Source organism: Tiliqua scincoides, chromosome 5 (genome assembly GCF_035046505.1).
Source record: "Tiliqua scincoides isolate rTilSci1 chromosome 5, rTilSci1.hap2, whole genome shotgun sequence".
Classification (NCBI taxonomy): Eukaryota; Metazoa; Chordata; class Lepidosauria; order Squamata; family Scincidae; genus Tiliqua; species Tiliqua scincoides.
This window is the reverse complement of record NC_089825.1, coordinates 21,658,474-21,676,848: the sequence shown is the minus strand read 5'-3', so window position 1 is coordinate 21,676,848 and position 18,375 is coordinate 21,658,474. Positions and strand designations below refer to the sequence as shown.

At 42.3% G+C, this 18,375-nt stretch overlaps 1 protein-coding gene across 2 annotated transcripts in view; it reads left to right on the top strand.

Moving 5' to 3' along the window:
• PLXDC2 (plexin domain containing 2) overlaps window positions 1-18,375 on the top strand; it is a 282,678-nt gene that overhangs the window by 237,692 nt on the left and 26,611 nt on the right. For both annotated transcript variants that reach the window (XM_066626962.1, XM_066626961.1), the window contains exons 10-11: window positions 12,412-12,472; window positions 14,841-14,994. In XM_066626962.1, coding sequence (XP_066483059.1) covers window positions 12,412-12,472; window positions 14,841-14,994 — 215 coding nt within the window. The remainder of the gene's footprint in view (window positions 1-12,411; window positions 12,473-14,840; window positions 14,995-18,375) is intronic.

Sequence of the window (18,375 nt, the reverse complement as noted above, 5' to 3'; positions counted from 1 at the left end):
TGGATCCTGTCTTCGTTCTGCCCTGTCCCTCCCAGAAACACCCCTCCCTGCCTCTACCCCTGCTAATTGGGTAAGAGGCACTTTTTCAAGTGGGTGCTCCTTTTTTTTAGCAGGGGGAGAGTAACAGGCCCACCTCACCCCAGCACCATCTGTTCTAGTGGCTGTCTGCTGGTATTCATTTGCATTTTTTTAGATTGTGAGCCCTTGGGACAGGGAGCCATTTAGTTATTTGATTTTTCTCTGTAAACCGCTTTGTGAACTTTTAGTTGAAAAGCGGTATATAAATACCGTTAATTAATAATAATAATAATAATACATTGCCCTCCCAACCCCCCACTCCCGTGCTGCCTGATACACAGTTAGCTGTGCCATCTAGCACAGGGACTTGAGCTGGAGCTTGTAGTCTGGCACATGTCCTTGGGCTGGTAGTGTCAGCTCTCAAGTCAGCACAAATGTGCCTTATGGCAGATTTGCATCACTCAGAGCAGGTGCAGGGAGGCCTCCACTGACTTGACAGTGGCAGTTTGGATTCAGCTGCCTGAGAGAGAGAGGGAGAGAGAGAGAGAGTAATTTCAGTACTTTTGGAATAATATAATGACTGGTAATGGCTTTGACTGTTGTTTTGCATACTGGATTTTTTAAGATAATATTTTATGCTGTTTCTTGCTCTTTTAATTTTTTTTATTCCCTTACACTTTTTCACTTCTGGTATTGGACTGTGTGCACACTTCATTTTTATTTGGTTATTTAGTGTATTTTGGTTTTTGTGAGTCTTGTCTGTTTATATAATGGTCTTAAATAAATAAAAATAATGTCCTTTTGTTATATTTTGGTAAAACCATGTTCAGGAATGTGGTTTTATCAATATCAATGCAGGAGTTGATAGTCTAGGCTTGATTTGATTCAATTCTACTGTGTATCTATTTTTTATTACTCCTTTTTTTTAATTCTACCTTCCCTATCATGATAGAAACAGAATTTCATGTAGATCCTGACCAGGCCAAGACCTGCTTAGCTTAAGCAAAATTGCCACAGCCTATGCCTTCAGACTATTTTTCTGAAAGTTACATTCTTTTCTCTCTAGCACAGCCTGCCCTCACCCCTTCAAGATAATAAAAAAACAAGGCAAGGTGAAACCCTTGGAGAAGCACAATAAACCCCCCCCCCATCCCAGCACAGGCACGCATGCATTATGTGGGACCATATGTTGTATTACTATGGTCACAGAATTGGATCTGCCTTGAGTATAGTGCTTAAAAATAAACTCTGAAGAGGGGACACTTGCCACATTTCTCTGCTGCATTCAGTATGACTGCCATCAGCAGCAGCAGGAAATCTGACAGTCAAGTGTAGCCGGAGTGTAAAGAACAAACTAATAATTCTGCAGTCTTCGTTTAAAAAAAAAAGGAACACAGTCGCTGACCTTGGTAGCTTGACTGAATTCTAGAGCAGCTCTGTTATGTATTCATGTTTTGTTATTGGTTTTGATTTTGTTGTGCTGGGAGTCCTCAAAATTAGATTCAGAAATTCTTCTTGTTAATGAAAGGATAATGAACACAGAAAATGGTGTTTAGCTTTTTGACAGTTCGCGGTGACCTGGTGAGAAACTGGGGGACCATGGCAAAGAATAAGAAAGTACGCCATTGAAAAGTTGCGATTAGTGTCTGCTCAAGCATTCTGAGTGTCTCCTCTTGGCATAGGTTATGTCAATTATTTTTCTTCCAAATTAGCTTTGTTGATTAATTCTGGTAGGGTTATTTAATTCTGGTAGGGATATGTATTTGAATATATATCAATATATTTTAAATATCATGATATAGATATTCAGCATTTGTATGCTGAAATAAAATGATTCAAGGCAAAAGTCACAGAGACTTAAGGGACAGCGCTACATGTTACAGTGGCATGGTTACAAAAAAAATGTGGCGACCTTGTGAAGTTCAGCCCCATGTTGAGTTTCCATCAAATGCTTACCAGTTTTTAATGTATCATACCACTTATCCTATGTCATGACAGCACTATAGCACATACATCCCTAACTGTACACATGATCTACTCCTGCTATGTGGGGCAAGAAAATGCATCTCAGATTGATGTCAGCACTAGGTTAATTAAAACAGCCATTAACTCTCTACTTACAGATGCTCTGGGTATTCCTTCAGTGCTAGGTGGCCCCAACTCCCATCATCCCTGCACCAGCCGGGTGCACACCCTAGCTTTGCAGGGTGAGACAAAATGGAGAGTTGAAACTAAATGTGTACTGCAGTACAAACATAGGCTCTTCTGTGCAGTCAGAAACCTGAATGAATAGGAGTACTGAAAACATGGAGGGTCTATGAGCATATGGCTGTGTGCACATAAAAATCCAATTCTCACCTTTGTCCCACCAAGTCACCTAGCTGCATTCAACAGAGAGGGAGTGTACATAAGGAATCACACCAGAAAGAACTTAAGCAAGTGATGTGGAATGTATCTGCAGGTCAGAGGAACACTCCATTGCATCTAGATAGTGTGCTCTGATACGACAGTGCTCCGATAATGGTGTATTGGATCCCTCAAGGACCTTGCTTAGAACCGAGGTAAGTGTCTGCAGGGGCGGGGCTAAGGCAGCAGCACAATCCCCAAGAGGCTTCTGCAGGACTCCTGAAGCTTCTCAAAAAGTTTTAAAAAAAAATTGGAACCAACTTCCTGTTTTCCAATTGCAAATAAAAAATGGGTTCCGACTCTTTTAAAAAAAATTTTTTAGAGGCTTCGGGAGCACTGCATAAGCCTCCTGGGGATGTTGTTGCCTTTGCCCTGCCCCTACAGACACCTCCCAAGGAGTTTGAGAACCGAGGTCCTTAAGGCAGGAGGCAGGTTTAGGTAAGTGAAAATCATCCCTGGTCAGCAGACTGTGCTGCTATCTTTCCCTTCCCTCGCCCCTTAAGGAGACAGAGCTTCTCAGGCTGGGGCATTGTGACGCCCCAGTTTGAGAACTTCTGCCTAAAGGAGACCATGGGCCTGGATTGCAATTTAAGGGACCTGTCACAAAATCCTGGATCCTGGCCTGTTTTCTGTTTTTCAATACATTCTGCAACATCCCCATCAATGCCTGAGCCGATCTGAAAAACTGCCTAGAGACAATTCCCCAGAACTCTGTCCTGTGTATGTTCTTGCTACCACCACCTTGTTTGATAGCCTGAAAAATTTGACTTGGGCTATTGTGACATCTGTATGTTTGTGCTTCATCTGGGAGTCAGTTTTACTTTTAAAAGACATACACAAGTACTCAACAGAGTCCACAGGTTTATCAGCCGTGCTTTCAGCATCCACTGTCTGTTTTAAAATGTAAATTATGACCTTCAGTGAAGTGTTTTTATTGTCACCTTTAGTTGCCATAAAGAAAAGTTCATCAGGGCAAGGTGGTTGAAAGGCAGGGTCAGAAATTACTGTGGTGACCAGCATCAAATTTGTTGCTACAATTTTCTTAGAACTAACCAAGCATTTCTGCAAAAGTACTAACAGATATTCTGTCACTGAATATCCATAACAGCAAAAGCTTTTTATGGGCAGCCTCAATTAGAAGGCATGCACTTTCTGCTGCTTGCTCATGCTAATGAAATAATTAGTTCTCTTCAAAATAAATTTAATTACCCAAGAAATTAAGATCAAGATTATAAACAGACGCTGAAGAAATATGGAATTGAATTCTGTTCATGTGCCCCATTAGGATCAGAAATAGTTGATTGAGAATTTCTTGTCCATGAGTTCAAATCTTATCATATGGGCCCCTTGTGGTCGAATGCAAAGATGTACCAAACATTTAAAATGCTGCAGTGTTTTCCCCGAGGAATATTATTTTAGGGAACTTTCTGTTTCATCAATACTAAGTTATCTGGATAGGTCATTTGGTTATGTACAAGTTATGTACGCAAAACTGTGTGTTGGTGGGCCTCCCATTCAGTTTCTTGTGATCAAACATCACAGTCTCTGAATAGTTTTCATACTTCACAAGACTGATTTCTGTACACAGGTACAGAGCATTGTTTTTCCATTATCTTCCTATTATTATTATTGTTATTGTTATTAACAGTATTTATATACCGCTTTTCAACTAAAAGTTCACAAAGCGGTTTACAGAGAAAAATCAAATAGTATTACCTGTTCTCTGTATTTTTTTGACATAGAAGTGTGTTTGAAAGTGCTTTTTTTGTTTGTTTCTTGCACAGAGTTGTAGACTGATTCAGTCTAAAGACAAATGTCAACACTGTTTGTTTGTGCAGTTTCCCTGACTTTGACGACGTATGACTTTCTATCAAGGATAAGATAGAAATTTACTATGTATCTGTCATTCCCCTCATGGATTCTTCCACAATTTTTTGATGCTTTGCAGTGTTCTTCCACAATAATATGTACATAAGTATAAGGCAGTGGTATTCAAACTGGGGGGAGGGGTCATGACGCCCCAGCCTGAAGGCCTTGGCCTCTTTCACCTTAAGGGTCGGGGCCAGGAGGGAGGCAGGGAGGAGGCAGCAATGATCGCTATCCCCAGGATCGCGCCACTCAGGAAGGCTGCAGGGACTGGGATGCACTCACCAGTCCCTGCAGCAGCCTGTCAGGGGTGCAGGGAGCCCTACATGAGCACCTGCAGGGCTCCCCAACCTGCAGAAAGTGAAAGTGGAGCAATTGCACTCCACTTCTGCAAAACCGGAAGCAGAGCGCAGTCGCTCCACTTTCACTTCTAACAAGCTAGGGAGTCCTGCAGGTGCTCGTGCAAGGCTCCCTGCACCCCCTACAGGCTGCTGCAGGGACTGGTGAGTGCATCCTGGTCCCTGCAGGCCTCCGGAGCAGTGCGATCCTGGGGGATAGCGTTGCTGCCTTCCCCCCCCCCCGCTGCCTCCCTCCCCTCCCCTGCAAGCACTTACTGCGGTTTCCAAACTCCTGGAGAGTTTGAAAACCGCAGGTATAAGGGATGAAATACAAAACTGAGGAGGTGAAAATTGTAGTAGCAGTTGAAAATTGTTTTATTTTTTTGTAGACTTCAGTGTTTTCCAAAGATAGGCGTGCAGAAAGCAGTGTTATATGTTCTTATTCCAAGGGCACATTTTTACAAATTATAATTATAAATTATAATTGCTTTAAGAGTGTATTAGGTAGGTGATATAGGTGGCATAGTGTCAGCAGATGCAGCCACATATACGTAGAGGTGTTAGAGAATGGTTTTATTATTTTTTTCACAGATTCCGTAAATTTTATGTTTTGTATTTTTTTTTTACAAGAAAGAGAAGAGCAGAAAGCATTATGTATTGCTTAACAAGTATTGTGTGGTTTTTATTTTGTTATCACTGAAAAACCCATCTCTATCCATAAGAGCTTTGCCTTCCCCTTTGCCGGGCATTCTGGGCAAGCCAAGCTAAGACAGGAAAACAGGGGCAGCTCTGACTGCCTCACAAGTGGAGGCTGAGCAGGCTGGTGTCCTGAAGGCTGCGTGCCTTAAGGAGTCAGTCTGCTGGAATTTTCAAGCCCCACCTTCCCTCCAGTGAACAGTCTGAGATTAGCTAGTGACTCTGTTAAGGGTCTGGGTAGGAATTTTTTTGTCCCCCTGCCTGATTGGCCTTGGCTGGTGATTTTTTCGCCTACCGCAGACTGGTGCGGTAGGGTGTTGGATTGTATGTTTAGTGTTATTTACCTCTGATTACTTGGGCAGGTGTCATGCAGGTAGGGAATCCGGCATACATTCCAAGGTCCACAAGGTCAGGCAGTGAGCCAGGACCTCTCAGACGGTACTTGTTCATGTTGGTAAGGCTGGTTGGCAGGTCCCCAGGCTGGATTAGGCAGAGAACAACAGTGGGTGTGGCCTCTGGGGTCTCTGCTCATCCAGCTGCCTGGACCCCAGGGGTTGGTGCTGATATGCTCTCTCAGGCGATGACCAAGGGGGCTTGGAGCCAGGATGTGATGCCTGTGCAGCCTAGGGGAGGTGGTGGTGGTGGTGGTGGTGGTGGTAATAATAATAATAATAATAATAATAATAATAATAATAATAATAATAATAATAAACAACTTTATTTTTACCCCGCCTTTCTCTTGAGTCCCCGAAGGGACTCAAGGCGGCTTACAACAGGTAGATGGCTAAAACCATTTTTCCCAAATTAGTAGCCCCCCCCCCCAAATTCCCAAGTGTTCCCCCCCCCATGGGGGCGCGTTTTAGATTGTTTATGCCCTGCTGCAGGTTTTTCTGATTGTATTAATACAGTGACCCTTTATCCCAAGCCTTTGTCTGGCATACTCATTTTGGAGTTGCAAGGGTAAACATATGTGTTACAGCAATTGTGAAAAGCACACATGCGTATTAATAGGACAAGTGTCAACAAGTGTCGACGACAATAGTTGACAAGTGTCAACTAATGCATGCAAAAAGTGATGGATAGAAAAAGTTGAGGCAACAACTTCCATGTATTTGAAAGGGAAGTGTGGTTATTTGATTTAGGCAAAATCGTGTGTGTCCATCACAAATGACAAAGGATTTGTACATTTTATATTCTGCTATCTATATCAACTACAAATCCTTTAATTAAAAGCCAGCCTTAGATATTCTTTGTCCCAGACTTTTCCAGTCTAAGCATTGCATAATAGCAGTAATTAAATAATTTGTTTCCCACCTTTAGGTATAATGAGCGCTAATGGGTATTCCTAATGAGGAAGCTGATGAGCCCCTCGTCTTCTATAATTCATCAGTAATCAGCAATTGACTGTTTTTACTGTCTGTTCATTTTGATTTGACTTTGCATTCATCTAAAGACAAATATGACCTAGAGGAGAGAAGAAACCAATATGCCTTGAACTTAGAATGTACCCCGACCCAGCCATCTGTTGTAGGACCTTCCAGCCATTCCTTGGCTTGTTGCTTGTCTGTCTTGATTAAATCAGTAAAGAGTTCATTCTGCTTTAATCATCCTTTTTCCACTCGTGTGCTTTCTGCACCTGGAATAGAATGATGACTTTTTATCACAGGTCTGCAAATGTGTTCACCAGTGTGTTCACCAGAACTTCTTTTGTTCTGGTGAGAACTTTGTGGTATCTGCCCCAGCCCAATCGATTGGGAGATTATCCCCAATCCCATACTGGACTTTGGAGATCATCAGATGCAGCATGCAGGCTCCTGAATGCCTCCACAGTGGAGCCAGATATCAGAGACACAACTCTTCAGAACTGTGAATTGGTGAAGAGACAAGACTGGTGGTTATCACAATTTGCAGCTGCTGCCCACAAAATAATACATATTAGGAATGAGGATATGTGTTTTAACTACTGGTCCATCTTGTTTAGTATTGTTTACACTGACTGACAGGAGCTCTCCAGACGGATCTTTCCAGAGATGGGAACTTGAGTCAGTGACTTGGACTCGAGTTGTGAAAATGCACATTTTTCATTGACCCATGAGTCACGCACATGGAAGACTCTGAAAAGCACTCAAATCAGGGGCCACCTGACTTGGCACTTGTCCCTTTTTTTCTGCGGCTGGCTTTTTAAAGGTGGGGGGGTGACTCGACACAAATCCTTTAGTCACGAAAGGGCGACTTGGCGACTTGGAAAGTGACCCTGTTAGGACTCTTTTTCGAGTCGAGTCATGGGTGCAGTGACTCTAGACTTGACTTGAGTCAAGCTCCATCGCGGGATCTTTCCCAAACCTGCCTGCAGATACCAAGGATTGAACTGGGGACCTTCTGCAGGTGAAGCAGAATTCTTCCCTTAAGCTACAGCCCCAATTGCCTGACTATTTGTTTCAATTTTTTTGACAGATTATGGACATGTGTTTCTCCATGAAAGGTCTGGGCCTGAATAGTTAAGGCTGCCATATAGTAGAATATTTTATAATAAAGCATTCTCTCTCTTCCCCCCCCCCCCAGAAAGATGGAATAAAGTTTACACAGAAGGAAAAAGCTGACATTCTCTGGTCTTAAGAGTGTTTGTCAAACAAATCCTTAAATTGACCATTCTAATACTGTTGCTTAGTATTTCATTTTGAACAATTCCAGTACTTTTAAAATGTTCTTTTTCTGTCTACTGAACAAGAGTCATTGAGAGTGCAGCTAACCTTGTGATTTTCATCATGAAGAAAGTATGAGCCCTCAATACATTTTTCTTCCCTTCCAGATATTTTTGGCCACAAGAATTCCTCCAGGCTTCCTTCCATCCTCTGTCTGTTCACATGTTGCTGTAAACTAACAAGTTCTGAGACAGTGCACTTACCAGCCTTAAGTCTCCACTAAGTCTAAAATTAGCATCTCTGAATTTCTCCAGTGTTCCTAGGCATTTTTTTTTTTTTTTTACCATTTTGACATATTGCTGGGGGGGAAAATCTGCTAAAGAGGTTCTAGCAACGACTTGTTAAAGGGATGACTTTTTTGTAGAGTAACTTTTCTTTCAGTTTTGCTGGATTCTCAGGGTAGTTATGGTATGGCACCCATGGGCACTTCTGATCCCTTTTGCATGTTCTTTCCTGTCGTGGTATTGAAACTGGGCTTGCTACCTCGTTTGTTGCCTTTGACAGCTCTATAGAGGACAAGGAAGTAAAAGGGAAAGGGTTGTTCTTCTGGCCATAAAGCTGCAGTGATGGGGAAAGCTCTACTGGTTGGATTTCTGCCTTCCACACAGTTGTTTAATGTACAAAAACACTGTAGCCCTTTTTCCTAGGACCCCTCCACCTTAGTGATTTGGAAACACACACACATCCTGACTTTTCCTGAAATCCATTGGTGCTTTTCAAGCATTCCTATCAAACCATTAAAAAAAGAAAAACAAACCTTGAGGCCTTTTTTTGAGCACTGCATAAGGATGCTCAAAAAGCCCAAATAGATGAAACTCCGCTTTCTCATTCTGGTCCATTTCCCTTACACTTCCCTCAAGCAAAAGGAAAAGGATGGGGTAGTGTGTGGGATACATCATCACAAGCAGGAAATGACATTCCACCCATCAGTTCAATCCAAGAAGGGTTCCAGCAGAGCCTTTCTTTTATAACAATAGTGAGCCCTCCCTATTACCGGACTCAATTTGCCAAGATACAGCTTTTTTTTTGGCATTTTTTGTTCTGCGTTTGAGCTATAGCTCACGGGTGTAGCCCATATTTTGCATGTCAGATTCTCAGGTTCAGTCCTCAGCCTCTCCAGGTAGGGCTGGAAAAGACACATACCCTGAAATCCTGGAGAGTCACTGCCAATCTGAGTAGACAATACTGAGCCAGATGGACCAAAGGGGTGACCCAGTATGAGGCAGCATTCTCTCTTCATATGTTAGGGAGTTACAAATCCCATTTTGAGTCAGGTCCAGCTGCAAGGAGGTTGAACCCAATTCTGAGTGACACTGTCAGAGGAAGTTCTCCTCCACCCCATTCAAAGCCTCACCATTATGACACAGAAATTCTGCTTTTTACGTAAAAACCCTAACAAAACAAGGGCCAATTGCATTTAACATCTTTTCACAGGATACAACCCTGTTAGAAATACGTAGGACATTTTCAGCCTTTGTTGGTTGAAAAACAAAGTATTCACAAATGCATTGGTAATACTGCTTGTTTGATGTTTCGTACCTGTGGACAATATTCGTTCAAGTACAGGAAGAATCCCAGTATGCTCAGGGGTTCCATTCTGGAACCCCTGCAGATACCAGGGTCTACGTTTAAATGCCTTTAAAACAAAAAAAAAACGTGAAAACCAGAACTCCTACTGTTTTGTGGCCAAAATCATGATGTTTCCAAGACTGAGGAGCTTTTTTTTTAGCACTTAAAAGAGCCATTTCTGGGTTGCGTGGAGGATTCTCCCTTCTCCGAGGTTTGCATCATGCATCTCCCAGAATGCATCATGCCCTGAAAACCCTGGTTTTCACAAATTTTTATTTTTATTTTAAAAGCATTTAAACTTCAACCCCAGTATCCCCTGGCATCCATGGTGAGTCACATTCTCAGATTTTGAATCTGTGGATACCAGGGTCCAACTGTACACTGAAAAATTCAGCATAGTAGCATGCTGTTATGAACACATTGATACAGCAGACGTAAGGAGCCAGGTCTACCCACCCATGTGGCAGCTGGATACAGTAAAACAGTAAACCAAACACACTCCTAAGTCTCTCTAAAATCTTTTAAATATAGAAAATCATGCAGAAAATTATCATCATCATATTTAGGCTCACACTAGATTGGAAAGTGTCCTATGAGTACCAGAACGTGCTTTGGCAGCAGCTGTAGTCTTGCAGCTGTATCCCTGAGCTCCTATACACTCCTGCATGGTAAGCAGATCCACAAGCTAAAGAGCTACTGTAGCAGATCAGTTTCCTCCCAGTTTTGACACTGTGTTAAGGAGTGTCATGTATGCATTTCTCAGCCCAGCATATATGGCTTACCAGTAGCTGCAGTAGCTACAGCCACACACTTCTGGTAGTGTCCCCAGCATCCCATATGGGCAACAAGTTTGAGTAGATAGGAAAATATAAGATCACAGGAAATTTCTGGGGCCCCTCCTTTGGCTCCTGGGTTCCCTTTTTGACCTTGGGTCAGGGTACAAATTATCCCCTTTACCCTCCTCTCCTAGGTCCTAAGACTGTCCCAGATGTAGAATTTTCTAGAATTTTCCTTCTCCCCCCCCCCCATTTCTGCAACTTTTTCAAGTATATTCCAAACCCAATACACTAACCTTCCAAAAGATTTTGAATTTGGCAGTGCTTGACATTGTTTGGCCTTTCTACAAGAGGGCCAAAAGTTAAAAAAAAAAATCAGGTAGCACAGTAAATCACCAAACCTTTGTTCTCTGTGCAGAAAATAGGGACAAGTGACCCCTAGGAGACCTCAAAATGTTTACAACTTCTTTTCATTTCACTCACATTCACCTCCCTGGAAGAGCTCTGCTCAGTTCCCTGTAGCACTCGATCAAGGGCCACTAGCCAAGCCAAACCATCAGCATTATGTCTGTAAACGTTTCTTAAGTCCCGCAGCGATTCCTGAAAGCACATTTCTGTGTTCCTTGTAAACAGAGGGTTCTCAGTTTTGTTGTGTGCTTTTTCCAATAGGCCCGTTGTTCTCATGTCCTCGGATGTGGCTTGTTAATTGCTTCACGAGGAGCAGACTTGGGTCATCCTTTGAGAATGAAGTTGTTCTAAAACGACTGTGTTGACAGATGGTAGAAATGGCATAACTAATCAAATCTACTATGGTGTTTTCATGGCAATGGGGAATTATGTGCAGTGCCAGTAAATGAAAGCCTTATTAAATCTTGTGTTTAAGCAGGAAATCCATTGAAATGATAGCTTGCCGAGTCATAATTTGGGGACGCAACAGTGATTACATACCCCGTGACGGATGGTTTTCTGACATATGCCTTTGAAACATTTTGCAGATCACTGCACTTGGAGCCAAAATTATCTTGCCACTGATTAAAGCAGCTTTCCTGTACAACTGTTCAGGCTCACCATTGTGTCAGCAGGAAGTGTCAAAAGAGCAGGCTCTTGCTCGCTTAAGTGCCTTGGGGCCAAGTCATATACAGATGACTTGCCTGTCCCATGTTTTTGGCAAGAACGATTTCAGTTCCTCTCAGACAGTATAGGTATGCCTATAATTTGTGCAACATGTGGCAATGAATTTGAGCTTGATTATGCTGTACCATGTTCCTAATCTGTCGCATTGTTGTAGCTGTCTTCATTTTAGGATTTTTGAGACATCTTAAAAGTATTGGTGACAATTCCTGGGCCATTGGATGCTCTGTGGGAATAATTAAAGCCTAATTCTATCGGCTGTCTGAAAATATGTTCATTATCTATCTTGAATTATAATTGGGAGAAAACCTGATTTTTTTTCAGTTAATTGGAATCACGGTTCATGAGCATCCTAAACTTTGTGCAATAAAAAAAATGAAACTTTAAGCAAGAGTTCCTTTTGAAGTTGCTACTGAGACTATCTGGGGTGAGTTCTTGTCTAAAGCCTTGGCATGCAGTGAACAGACACTTAAGGAAGTCTTTCTGTCTCTGATCACCTAGTTTGATAAAAGGAAAGCTGCAGTTGCTGGTACATTTTGTTCTTTGTACGTATGATCACTTTGTACATGATGAAGAGAAAACTGGACGGAAGAAATTAAATTGGCTTAAATCCACAGCCTTGAATCTTAATCTCCTACTGCATAGTATAGTGAAGCTATTAACTATCCACAGCAAAAAAAGACACTGACATCTCAAATTGTCTAATCATGAAAATTAGTTCCTTATAGGAAAGCATTAATCACTTTGACTCAGAAGATCATCCTGAATAAAGTGAATACTCTGTTGATCGCACAGATGGAAAAGTAAAGGACTTAATTACTTTTCTCTTTTTTCTTCCTTTCCTCTTTATCCAACCAATCAATTTTTCATTTACATCTGGACCGTTTTAATCTCTTCCATCATTTAAAGATGTTCCAGTGGATTTGATCGTCACCGGCAAGACTGGGTAGATAGCGGCTGTCCTGAAGAGGTAGTGTTCAGATGGAGTATATTTATGATTCTTTTGTCAATAGTTGTGGTTAAAATAATTCTGAAATGATAACCCCATAAGCTATAGGGAGCGGCGTGGTAAGTACTGCAGGTGCCACAAAATGCCATGTAAGAGGCCCCTCCCACACGCAGTAATAATAATAATAATAATAATAATACAGGTATTTATATACCGCCTTTCTTGGTCTTTATTCAAGACTTTATTCAAGGCGGTTTACATAGGCAGGCTTATTAAATCCCCATAGGGATTTTTACAATTTGAAAGAATGTTTTATCTTACAAGAACCACAACATTCAGGTGTTACTTTCTTGATCTAGTTTCACATTCTGGCCTCCATCCTCCCACGCTCAGAGCAGATGGAATAACTCGGCTCAGCTTGTCAGCTGCTTCAAGGTCGCAGGGTGCCGGTGGCCTCGAACTGGCGACCTTCGGATGTTAGGCAAATGGAGGCTCTACCCTCTAGACCAGACCTCCTGCAGTAGGAGTCATTCCAGGCAGTGACAGCAATGTGCAGGCACTCTCTGAACCAAACAGAGAATTGCCCAGAATTGCTTTGATGACAATTAGGAGTGACAGGTGTTGTGGCATCTACAGTACTTACCACGATGCCCCCTATAGCTATGCCACTGCATAACCCTGATCCAGAGATAAGGTTTTCCGCCACTGAATGAATGACCAGTGTTGAGAGGGAAAGAGAAATTTCTAGAACCAGCCTCTTCCTCATTCCCCACATTGCAGGTTTTATGCAATGATAGAATTTAGCATCTTTTTGGCAGGTGCAGTGTAGTGGCATGAGTTCCCGGTGCTGGGTGGAAGTCTCTCCTTGAAGCAGCAGTTCCTGTACATAGATCAACTTTCTTCCATTTTTGTGGTCCGACTATATTTTAATTATACATTCTACAATTATTGTGACTGTCCCTTTAAAATTGTAGGAAAGTTTAAAAAAAAAAAAAATTAGCACAGACACATGTTAATTTTCTCACAGCCTAACCAACTTTTCATCACTGAGGCAATAGCAATGCAGCCTTACCTTGAGGAGGTCTTTGTGACTTTTTCCTCCCTGCAGAATTCAACCCATGCCCTGTTGGCACAGCTGCATCAGCGCAGGAAAGTTGGTTAGGATTGGGTCATCAATTAGGTATATTATTATTATTATTATTATTATTATTATTATTATTATTATTATTATTATTTTAATTAATTAATTAAAATATTTATATGCCGTTTTTCAACAGGAGTGATTAACAAAGCAGTATACTGTGGAAATATTCTGGGAGGTACTACACAAACTGTATATTAGCAAAATTAATCATTTGGTACAAAATTCTTAACACCCTGATGATTTTATATATATATTGATAGATGTTTCCAGGGCTCTGTTTTATCCTGGTCATACTGCAGCTCATCCCTGGAATCAATTTTCATTGACAGATCTCACCTTGGGGGCAAGTGAATTAACGAATATCTTTTCTTATTGTATAAGTGAACATTTAAATACACTGAGCTCCTCAGAAAGGGGTGTTGTCCTGTGGTAGAATACGTGCTTGGCATGTAGAAAGTCCTTTATTCAGTTCTCCCCATCAGCCTCTGCAAAGAGTTCAGGGAGAGTTGGAAAGAACTCCATCCTTGGAGAGATGCTCCCAGTTTGAGTAGGCAATACTGAGTTAGGGCCCAATCCTGTCCAATTTTCCAGTGCCTGTGCAGTTGTACCAATGGGACATGCATTGCATCCTGTGGTGGGGAAGCAGTCACAGAGGCCACGTAAGAACATAAGAAGAGCCCTGCTGTATCAGGCCAAAGGCCCATCTAGTCCAGCTTCCTGTATCTCACAGTGGCCCGCCAAATGCCCCAGGGAGCACACAAGACAACAGACACAACCTGCGTCCCCGTGCCCTCTCCTGCATCTGGCAATCAGAGGCAGCCTGCCTCTAAAACCAAGAGCTTGCACATACCTACTATGACTTGTAAAGACGTCTTCAAGGTATGGGAACAATTGTGGTTGCACCGGTGCTAAAAAGTTGGATAGGACTGGGCTCTTAGAGAGATACATGGTCTGACAACGTATAAGGCAGGGAGTCTTTCCTCCATTATTGGCATTACCACAACACAATGTCACACATCTTAGTGACCCTCAGTGGGTTTTCTCTTTGTTTTTAATTAAGGCAAAAAGTATTATGTCGAGATGTGTGTGTGTTTTTATTGTTTATTTTTCAGTCTTGATTTAAGGTTCCCATTTTCATTCACTCTGCTCTGTCATTCTGTGCTTGCTTCCTGTCGATCAGAGACAAATGGCCTCCATTGCGAACCAATTTTTTCCATTCCTGTTTGCGTTTTTTTTTCTCTGCAGTCTAAAGATAAGATTTGTGAAACAAATGTAGAAACAACTCAGATGCCTTCTCACACCACCATTGCTGTACAACAAACTACAATGAGGTTCAGAGTTTTAACAACTACAAAAGGAGTTATGACATCCCAGCTGCCAACTAGTCTACCCACAGAAGGTAACTGTGTTATATGTCATGCTAAACCTGCTGAGGACAAACATGTCACATGGGTTTGGAACAATTGATCAAAGTAATCTTTGACTAATTATTATCTAAACTCATGCTTTAGGCCAATTTTAGTTTCTTCTAAATCACTTTCGTTAAGTTTAACAACATTTGCTTTGACTCATACCTTGTTCTGTACTAAGGCTGCCATCTGTGTGTGAATTCTAAAGATGTTTCCTATGAAATTTAGGTGTTCCCTCCCCCCAAATATGTTATACGCTTTGCAAGGACTATATCATTTCCCTGCTCTGTTTACTGCAGTCCTCATGTACTTGAAATTTCCATCAATATTACTTATAGCCCAATCCTAACTGAATTCCCTAACTCATGCTAATGCAGCAGCACTGGTGCTGGTTATGCTGAATCCCACAGGGGAATTTTGACTGCTGGAGGTCTCTTCCACGTAAGGGAACATTTGGGGTAATCTTCACCAGGCGTATGGCAGGGGCTTGCTGCCAGGCCAACCCCTGTCTTACTTGGAGAGGCTGGGGGGGCAGAGGACCAGAGACCCCTAAACCACCCCCCCCCCCAGGGATCTGACAGGGTAATCCTGAGAAGCCACAGGGTGCAATCCTAACCAACTTTCCAGCACTGGCATAGTGGTTCCAATGGGACATGTGCTGCATCCTGCAGTTGGGTGTCACTCACGGAGGCCTCCTCAAAGTAAGGGAATGTTTGTTCCCTTACCTCAGAGCTGCATTGCCCTTATGTCAGTGCTGGAAAGCACTGACACAAGGGGTTAGGATTGCACCCACAGTTGGTCAACTCAGACATGCAGCAGCAATATTGTTGTCACAAACATGAGTTGATCCATGTTGGCTGATCAGATCAGTAGGATACGGTGTGTGCCACCGCCATCAATCCTGTCCCCTCCCAGGATCGATCCACCCATCCCCATCCCTGTTGTTGCCAACCACCTCCCCCACAGCTACTCTCCCCTGCCCTTTCCCTGACCTTGCACTACTTACCTGCTCCAGCATGCATTGCTCCACATGCTGGCACTAGCAGGAAGTCTGGCCTTCCCACCAGCATGCACAGCCTTTGTGCCATCACAAAGTGCTTTACAGCACTTCTGCAACAATGTGAAGTCCTGGCATACCAGTGGAGCATGCATTTTGCCAACATGCCTCTCCATTAGGACAAAATGTAAAGCTTTTGTTTGACAATATAATGACAAGCATTTTTGCTATTGGGTTTCAGTTGTAATCTGAAAGTTGTATACTACGCTTCCCACCAATAATAGGATCTTTAACTGAGATCCTTTTATCATTCCTCAATGCTTTAAAATCTTGAAGAAATAAAACAAGACAGCAACAATATAACTTTCAGTTAATACTTTCTTTACCATAGTTAAAACTCCCTTTTATTTGAGAGAGTGCAGGCTTATCCAACCTTCACAATGTGGCTTCTGAATACCATGAAAATAGAACTCCTATGTGCAAAAGAAGCCTATAAACCTCACCATGGAAAATCACCGCTGTGTTTAATCAACAAGGATGCAGGTGTATGTTATAGTAAAGCTCTGTAGTCTTCTATATTTTACATCTGTAACTTTAAAGCTGAATTTTGAGGAACTGTGGTGTTTCCCAATAAGATCATAAATGGTAGACAAACTCCACCACTTGCTTTGGATCTTTTAACTCTACTACTTGGGATCTTTGAGTTCCACCACTTGCTTTGCAATGGTAGCAGTGGCATTCCTCCAAGTGGCACCTGGGAGGAATGCCCATCGACCCCTATTCTCCAAGTGTGAATGGGACACCAAAAAATATGCAGGCATTTTGTCTTTGTGCGATCAGACCAAATCAGATCTTGCAGCGCCCTGCATAAACTGAAAGTGCACCCTAAGGAGTTATCCAAAGACCTCTGCAATGCACAGATTTGCTGCATGGCAAGCAAACCAGTATGGAATGTGTTCCCTGAAGGAAGAAAGCTTGAAAACACTGCTTTATAGATTATTTCACTCTGGGAAAATCTATTTATTTTAGATATTTATGCCCCTCCCCCTTCTCAACAAGGACACAGGATAGCTTATGATGTTTTTATTTTAAAAATGAATGCACTAAAACCCAAAACAACAGCTAATATGGCAAATACAATATAGCAGAGAGGGAATTACAAACTAATTGAGAGATCAAAAATAATTGGGGGGGACGTGACACAGCTGTGATGGTCTGACAGAAAAAGCCAGGCCTCTAACTGATTACAAAAACAATCACAGAAAAGGCCCTCTCATGAGCCAATGCCCACTGAACTTCTGATAGCTGTGGAACCTGCAAGAGATCCTCCATAAAAATGATTACATGGGGAAAGGTGGGTCTTCTAGTACTCTACTCCTAAGTTATTAAGGGCGTAATCCTAACCAACTTTTCAGCCCTAACCTAGCCACAATGCAACCCCAAGTTAAGGTAACAAACATACCTTACCTTGAGGAGGTCTCCTTGACTGCCACCCCACTGCAGGATGCAGTGCATGCCACATTGGCACGGCTATGTCATTGCTGGAAAACTGGTTAGGATTGCGCCATAAGGGTTTTATTGGCAATAATGAGCACTCTGAATTTTCCCAGGAACAAACCGGCATCCAGTACAGCCCAGATAACAGAGGCTTTGTAAGTCTCATCCTTGTTAAAATTCGCACAACTGCATTCTGTACCAGTTGAAAAGGCTGCTGAATTGGGTGGCTGCTGAATAGAGTATTAACGCCATATTAATGGAAAGAAAGAATGTTATGCTAGTCTTTGGTGAGATGTTGGATACTTGTGCTGTGGTCAGTATTTGTAAAGGGCTTTTCAAGCTACTAAAAGACACAAAAGGTTAAGCTTTACAATCCCCTGAAGATATTACCAGGCAGAAGCCTCCTACTGTAAAGGCCTATCTTACAGCACAGCAACATAGAAAGGAAGGTTTAAGAACTGTCAGTGTAAGCTTTTGAGCTTTAATTCTCCAGTGCACCTGTGCGATCCCTGCCACTAACCCTTCCTGCTCAAATCGACAAGGAATAACAGGAAACAGGAAACGATGAGAGAATTTAAAAATTGGTCTGTCCTATTGGGGAGGGGGGAATGAAAAGATGGTAGCTGCAGCACAAGCAAACACCTGAGGATCTCAAGTGATAGTTCAAATGCCCTATAAATATACATGAAACATGACTGTCACTTATGGCAGCCAACTACTGTGCCATGGCACACTGGTGTGCCACAGGAATTTGGGGGAAGGTCATTTATTAGTAGGACCAAAGGGGGATGTGAGCCCCCCACTGGCAGCACGATGTGAATTGTCAAAAACCTGATGGTGTGCCTTGACAATTTCAGTGGCTTGTCAGTGTGCCGTT